The 8,127-nt window shown below is 43.1% G+C and overlaps 1 protein-coding gene across 1 annotated transcript; it reads right to left on the reverse strand.

The window, feature by feature from the left end:
- Positions 1-314: 314 nt before the first annotated feature.
- On the reverse strand, positions 315-7,853 carry rpl27 (ribosomal protein L27). The gene is made up of 5 exons (XM_043685892.1): positions 7,760-7,853; positions 6,905-6,987; positions 6,106-6,275; positions 1,360-1,470; positions 315-402 (listed from the first exon to the last, which is right to left on the reverse strand). Exons 2-5 carry the CDS (start codon positions 6,983-6,985, stop codon positions 354-356), a joined length of 411 nt encoding a protein of 136 aa, XP_043541827.1. The 5' UTR covers positions 6,986-6,987; positions 7,760-7,853; the 3' UTR covers positions 315-353.
- Between the last annotated feature and the right edge of the window lie 274 nt (positions 7,854-8,127).

Consider the following 8,127-nt stretch of genomic DNA (forward strand, 5'->3'; position numbering starts at 1 on the left):
ACAGCAAATGGGCCTGCAAACTTCTGCTTACTCTTTAGCTGAAAAATTAAGAAAAGTGCATGGTTCTTGTGGTACAGTGGTAATGCCCCATCTCGGAGCCAGGATGCTTGTGTTCAAATGCCACCTGCTTCAGAGGTATGTAATAACATCTATGAACAGGCTGATGAGAAATTTAAATAGACCAAGCATTTGCTGGCATGTGTTGGAATATGCCTTTATAATGTGCAGGTTAATGAAACATACAGGATAATATCGAAAACTTCAATGCAAGAAAATCATAATAAACCAAAGTGAATTAAAGACTACACCAATACTCTATTTTACATTAATATTTATTTATATTGAAATACAATTTAGAATCGAAGCTTCTGGAAGAACCATTTATTCTTTCCGGTCTTGTACCTGTGGAAAAGCAAAGTTGCATACTGTTAACTTCGCCTCAAAGGATAGGGACAACTTGATATTTTTGTTTAAAAAAAAAAATCAATAATTAGAAGTAGTCATGGAAAAGCCAGAGACATCTTAAACCTCCTTATTTGGTGCAAATAACACAAGATGGTAGATGTAACGCAGAAAAGGACAGCAGCAGCCAGAAGTGATTGCAAGGAGGAAACAACGTGATAACTACAAGAAAACTCAAACATAACAATCCAAACACAGGGAACTTACAGAGTATAAAGTAACTGCAGTGTATGTGCTTAAGAGTCTTTTCATAGCGGAGGTTAGAGCACCACTTTCTTACTGACACACTTTTAATATAATTATAATTTCTTAAGATGTCACCTGTCTGTTTGTCAACAACCTAGTTTTTAAACAGATCATTTATTTTATAGAATGTTCAATAAGTATATCCATAAGCACCTTGATGAGCATTTACAACATTTTCATTAGCAAGAATTAGCCGTAAAGGCTGTTTGGATCAGAATACTGCTATCTTCCAAGCATAGTTTAGAATACTTAGTGTGGAAACAGGCCCTTCGGCCCAACAAGTCCACAGTGACCCGCCGAAGCGTAACCCACCCAGACCCATTCCCTTATATTTACCCCTTCATCTAACACTATGGGCAATTTAGCATGGCCAATTCACCTAACCTGCACATTTTTGGACTGTGGGAGGAAACCGGAGCACCCGGAGGAAACCCACGCAGACACGGGGAGAATGTGCAAACTCCACATAGAGAGTTACCTGAGGCGGGAATTGAACCCGGATCTCTGGCGCTGTGAGGCAGCAATGCTAACCACTGTGCCACCGTAAAACAAGTTTTATTTTTGAAAAGTAAAACTTGTTTATAAAATATTTCCTGTTTTATTTGATAGCCATGTATTAAATATCGGCTTGGATACATATTTGATTCATACCTCTCTTCAAACTTTACTTTGGCTTCCCGTCTGGCTTTGCGCTTCAAAGCTGGGTCCCTGAAAACGTCCTTATTCACAATGGTCTTATCCAGGGGAATGTCAACAGAATATCTGGAAATAAAAAAAACAACTGAAGGCTAACAAAGGAAAAAAGACCATGTTAATGGGCAATGTTATCTCTAGGTGAAGCTTTGCAGTCTGCAAGGCGAGAGTTGCAGCCCTCAAAACGTGGTGCATGTGACTGTCAGTTACAGCAAAACTCATTACAAGCAGAAAACTATTAACCAGATCACAATAATTTCTGACATTAAGCTTTAAACTAGATTCAGGAAAGCTCAGTAGCAGTTAAATCAGTCCGTAATTTTTTTTAAAGGTATGCTTTGGGTAACTGTTAAAAAGCCATGCAGTACAACGTTGTGTGACAATTAATCAGCCTTCTGTTCATTGAAAACTGAGAACGTTCTCACCAGAAGTGACTTACAGACTTATTTTAACCGCTTTGAGTTTTCCCAGATCTTAGAGTTAGTTTCACCATATGTTGGCAATAACTTCATGGTTACAATTGCACACATACAGATGAATGACGATGGCCTTTTGAAATGGGAACCATTTTGATTAAAAAATATCCTTTAGAGAGAGAGAGAGACAGACAGGGAGACAGAGAGACAGACAGGGAGACAGAGAGAGAGAGAGAAATGAGACAGACAGAGAGCGAGAGGAAAGAGAGAGACAGAGAGAGAGAGAGACAGACAGAGACATGACCAGTGGTGGTTTAACCTGAGGGTCACCATGCCTCAGGCAAGAGGAGAAACTGAGAAGGAGAACCCCTCCTGGTAACATTTGGCACGGCAGGAATTAAAGCCATTCTGTTTGCATCACAAGCCAGCCAACAAGAAAGCCATTGGCTTTGAATAACCACCATCAAAATCCCAGTAGCAAATAAAAATAACAGGTCAATTCTGCTTCTTCAAAACAACTGGTTTGAACAATAAACATGACCTCCTTGGTACTGCAAACAATACACAAGAAAAAAGAATAACATGCACAAAAATTTCCCTTGACAGTAAAGCAAATTCAGTTCAATTAGCTCATGGCGATCAAAGGAATAGAGTGTAATTGTAAAAAAGGAATAAATAAAGGAAAACCATGAGCCATAAATGACCAACTGCTGAGCACATCACATTATAAGTAAGACATTGTCCTAGAGGTGAGAAACTAGCTTCCCAAAAACAATGCAACAATCTAAGGAAGTAATAGCTGTCACAGGGCTGGATCCTCTTTCCCCCTTTGCACCAGGTCTCCTCGTTCTATCCCTGCTCTTGCACCTTCTTTCCCTTCCCCCCCTTGCTCATTGAGACATTACAACAGTTTTCAAGCCTTGAAAAACTTGGCAAGTCAACATTCCAAAGTACTTTATTTTTGGAAACGGAGTTCTCTCTCCTTATTTAGTGGACATCCAGAGGTGACAGTGTCAGTGGTTGTGGACTGTCATATCTGATCTTGTCATAAATTTAACTACATACACACACACACAGTTAGGGGTTTCTAATCAGTCAGTTAGGAGAACACCAGATATTATTCCCTATTCTATCCCAGGAGTCGCCAGGTACAATTCAGCTACAAAGCACAAATAACCTCAATACAAGTGAAATCTGAGATTTAGGTCAGATATTAAATACTTTGGTAAAACACTTGAACCCAGACTTCTCTATGCACTACATCTGAATAGGAACTTTTGAAAAGAGAGGGGTGGTTGGTGTTCCTTCACTTGTCAACTGACTAGAAACTCCTGACAGAGGGGACATTGGAGTTCAGATAAAATTACATTTGACTGATAGTCTGTCACTGATACCAAATCAGGTATCAATTCTGGATACCTTGTAAAGATCCTGCAAAGGCAGAAAGTGACCTTTCATTTAAAAAAACTGCTTCACTCAATTTCAAAGATCTAGAACTCTTGCCTCTCCTCCCAAGAATCACGCTCTCTGCAAAGTGATGCTCCTGCATTTGCTAGTTTGCCTCTAATTGTTTTAATTTCCTTCCTAAAATCTTTAATATTTACACCATAATGAAATCTAATGTGAAAAGTATTCAACTGCACATTATCTCTTATTATTCATCAAATTCAAGGAGTCGGAAGCAAGTACCAAACAGATTTTCAGAGAATCAAGTTCAGTCCCAATCATCAAATGTAGCTGGCAAAGCAGTGTCTAAAACCTACAGGATGCTTGAAGTTAAACTCTTAAATCAGAACATCTTCAACTTTAAAGGTTACAGTTGCAGAGAAACAAATATTTATTACTTTTACTGCATGGATTAGGTGCTTGAAGCAAAAAGCATTTTATAATTGCAGCAGTAAAGTCAAATTGGTCAGTGACATTTTGGGTAATTTATTACTCCAAATATTTAATGCAACCCATTTTCCAGCTCTTCATTAAAGCGTGAAAAACCATCACAACATTCCATGCCATCACGCCATATCTAATTAGGTATTCAAAATTAAACTTCAGTTGGCATTTGAATTCTCCATTAAAAGTTGATAGATTCTTAATACATAAACCTTGTTTTCTCCATTTAAAGCATGTTGTCTACCCATTGAAGCAAAAAAAATAAAAGTTACCGGAGAGACTAAGCATACCTGGCAATAACTGTGGAGAGAAAACCAAGTTAACGCTTCGAGTCCAGTGACTCTTATTTGCTGGGGCTGAAGTTATAGCTGGCACCTCCTGGGCTAGAATGGGGAAAGAAAACTGGCACCTGAAGAAGGGACACTGGATTTGAAACATTAACTGTTTTCTCTCCACAGATGCTGCCAGGCAATTTGCACTTAAGCTCTCAACATCACATTGCATATTAAATAAAAGTGGGGGCTACATGCAACATTTTGATGAGTTGAAATTTCTCAGAACAGAAATTCTGCAATCAGATCAAAAGCAGAAACAGGCCATTTGGCCCACTGAGTCTGTTCTGCCAATCGATCCCAGTTGATATACTTCTCAATCTCATTCTCCTGCCTTCCCCCATAACTTTTCAACACCTTACTAATTAAGAACCTACTCATCTGTCTTAAAGACACTATGACTTTGCCTTGGAAAGTTGTGGTGGCTATGAGTTCCACAGATTCAGCACCCTCTAGCTGAAGAAATTCATCCTCATCTCAGTTCTAAAGGGTCACCCCTTCACTCTGACGTTGTGCTCTCGGGCCCTAGGCTCTCTTACTAGTGATAACATCTTGAAGTCCACTATATCCAGACCTCTCTGTACAGAGGAATCTCAATTATCCGAAGGACACAGGCAGGGAGTATTTTGTTTGGTTAATCGAATTCCGGATAATCGAAAGCTGAATAGCACAATTTAGCCAAGCATTGTGACCTTGCAATCTTGCCTGATAATCTGATATTTGGATAATCGAATGCAGGGTAATCGAGGTTCCTCTGTATTCTGTAATTTGCAATGAGATTTCCCTCCCTCGTCCTTCTAAACACCATCGCGTTAGACTCAAGAGTCTTCAGCCACTCCTCATATGACAAACCCTTCATTCTCGGGATCATTTTTGTGAACTTCATCTGGACTGCCTCCAAAGCCAGCACATCCTTTCTTAGGATGGGGCCCAAAACTGCTCGCAGTATCCCAAATGTGGCCTGACTAGAGGCTAATACAGCCTCAGCAGTACATCCCCATTGTATGTACTCTAGTCCCTTTAAAATGAAGCATCCAATCCAAATGAAAAATCACAGGATAATATAATGAAATGGCAAAATTGCATAAAATGTAAAACCCATCACACAAGTCAGCCTCATACAAGTGCAATTTATGCAATGGATGTTGGGAAGACATTTAACACAAATTCTGGAAAATTCTCAGTACATCATATACAGAGGAACCTTGATTATCCAAATATCAATTACCCAAAAATTGGATTATCCGAAGGAAATCTCTAGGTCCTGCACATCAAAGACATGTTTCCAGCAGTCATCGCGTCATTTGTTTACAGTGATTAACAGGCACCATCTCCAAAAAACTGACCTCCCACCCTCTCTCGCTCCCCACTTTCCCTGGAGTTCTACAGAGGGGTGTACCCTAAAACCCCCGTCCCCTCCACCACCACCGACTTCCCCAGATAATCTGACCAAAATTGTCCTATACAGATCAGAGGTGGAACTTGTCAAAATGTTGCAGTAAAAAATTGTGTGTGGCAGTGTGCGCGCGCTATTTGGAGACTTACCCCACAAAAGCAGCAGCAGTCTTGTTGCTGGCGTCCAGTCCAGCTGCCCCAGAGAGTTGGCAATGTTGGATGGGGTTAAGGGGCAGGTGGGGGCGGAGGCAGTGTTGGACGGTTGGGGAACGCGGGGGGGTGGAGGAATTGGACAGTTGGGGGAGTGGTGTTGGATGGGGCGGGCGGAGGCAGGTGTTGGACAGGGACGGGGGCTTGCGGGCTGTGTGCTTCTGCAATCTCCTGAACTGGGAGCAGACTTTAATAACTGAGCCCCAGAGGAAAGACATTTACTCAATTAGCCGAATAATCGATTATCCGAACGAAATAGTGCCCATCCATCTCGTTCGGATAAAGCCCCTGTTAAGGGGCTTTTCAGGTTAAGATGCAACCTTGGGAGCTGGCTGTTTGCCACCCACAAAGTATAGCTTTCTAACTCTGTGAAATACTAGCACTAAAGACAGTCTTGAACATATCACTGTAGCATCAAATAAACTCAATTTTCTCAGAGTGACATACATTCTGACGCTTACCTGGTTGGCATCAGGTGGTTGTAGTTGTATACTTTCACAAAGGATTTGATCTTGGATCTCTTGGCCACCTTTTTCTTGCCCATTTTGGCAGTGACCTTACGCGGGTAACGATCTATACCAGCAACAAGAGCATGACTGTAAGGTCTGTCAGAGGTCCCATCATCGATGTTCTGCAAGGTAAAGCATAATATTTAGATTTCGGTGTTAGCGCGAAGCCATTAGCAAGAATCGGGTTCCTGATTCATTCAGTCAATGCCAACCTTCGATTGCAGCCCATCCCCTCCTTGGCATTGGTCATTGCCAATACCATCCTCACCCATCCCAATGAGGCTAGTGCAGCTTCATTTAGCTCTCCTCCTGCAGCAACTCAATCACATCCCTGGTACTTAAAGCTCACCCTCATCTCACTTCAACTTCATGCCCACCACTTGCAAATCTATGTACTGGCAAAGCAGACATACGGCAGACAAAACAGACACCTAACCTCAATGTTTCAAGGTCCTTGATTCCAAAAATGTAGCTGTCAAACCCCAAAGTTCTCCGATTTTAACTGTGACAATCGGACCCTCCCTATTTGCCTTCTACTAAAAGACACCAGTTAGTGGCCAATACTACCTGATAGATCTGGAGATAATCTGCTACAAGAAATTGCCAGATGAAGTACAGGTACTTAAAAAATGCTTTGCAGCCAGCTGCAACTCAAAAGCACATTAATCTTGCAGCTGAGAAGGCAGTCACACGTTGCAACTTCATTACTAAAAGCTCTACTTAAGGTATTTCACCATCATGAATTCTGTACCTTTACAATGACACCTTTGCGTCCTGCGTAGCGTCCGCCCAGCACAAGAACCACCTTCCCAGGTTTCATAAACTTCCCCATTTCTGTGAAGATAAGACAGAGCATGGCACATAAATAGCCAGCACAACAAAATAACCACACATCCAAGAGGCACAGAAAGGGATCGATGCTCATCCTGCAGCCCATTCTGCTGAAAACAGATTTAGCCAGCAATTCATCTCATTGCGCAAGATGCATCCTGGGACTGAGGACTTGTTGCTTATTAATTTGCCTTTGCTGCAAATTTTAGGCAATTATTTTGCCCTGAAACATTCCCGATAAGTTCTGCAGGATCCATTTACTTCCTACCACTGACCTGAAAGCATTTAAGAGGCATTTGGATGGGTATATGAATAGGAAGGGTTTGGATGGATGTGGGCCAGTTGCTGGCAGGTGGGACTAGATTGGGTTGGGATATCTGGTCAGCATGGACGGGTTGGACCGAAGGGTCTGTTTCCATGCAGTACATCTCTATGACTCTATGCTGGATTCTCTCATAGCTCCAGCGCAGGTGGAGAGCCATGATCGCAAAGGACACGCTTTCTCCGCCAGGTATCCCTGCCGTGAAGAGCAAGGGGGGTTTACTGCACGGGGAGAGGTGGGGGGCAGAGCAGGAGCCTGAAGGTAGGCCCCAGGAGCCACCACTGAACCAACTTCCCACCCCCTCTTCCATCGGCGGCCTAACCGGGGGACCGAGACCACAAATAGCGCGCCCGCCGCCCAAAGGAAGGCCGCAGGATTGACGAGGGGCCGGCGCGGGATCGGCGCCGCGCGCCCTGACAGCGGATGGACACGGATTATAATCGAATCATTCACCAGCTCCGCCGCTCAATGGCCGCTACCCGCCCGAAAGGAAGTGCCCTCCGCTCGCTCTAACCTTTGACCGCCTCCGTCCCGCCCACTATACGTCACATCCGCTCTTACCCGCCAGCGGGGTTCTCGTGGCGCTGCGACAGTGTCGCCGCCTCTGATCCGGGGGATCCGGGTTCGAGTCCTACCCCTGCCACAAGTCTGTCAAAACGTGTTCGGAATATTCTGGGTCACTGCTCTCGATTATGTTAATCCTGTTTTCACGTCACCGACCTGCTGAGGCTTTCTCGGGTTCTCTTGTGTCAGATTTCCAGCATCCACAGGATTCCAATGAGGTGGGGGGTCCTTATGAACAGAACTGGATTTTGTCTTAA

This window comes from Chiloscyllium plagiosum, unplaced genomic scaffold, assembly GCF_004010195.1.
Source record: "Chiloscyllium plagiosum isolate BGI_BamShark_2017 unplaced genomic scaffold, ASM401019v2 scaf_5107, whole genome shotgun sequence".
In the NCBI taxonomy this organism is placed as follows: domain Eukaryota; kingdom Metazoa; phylum Chordata; class Chondrichthyes; order Orectolobiformes; family Hemiscylliidae; genus Chiloscyllium; species Chiloscyllium plagiosum.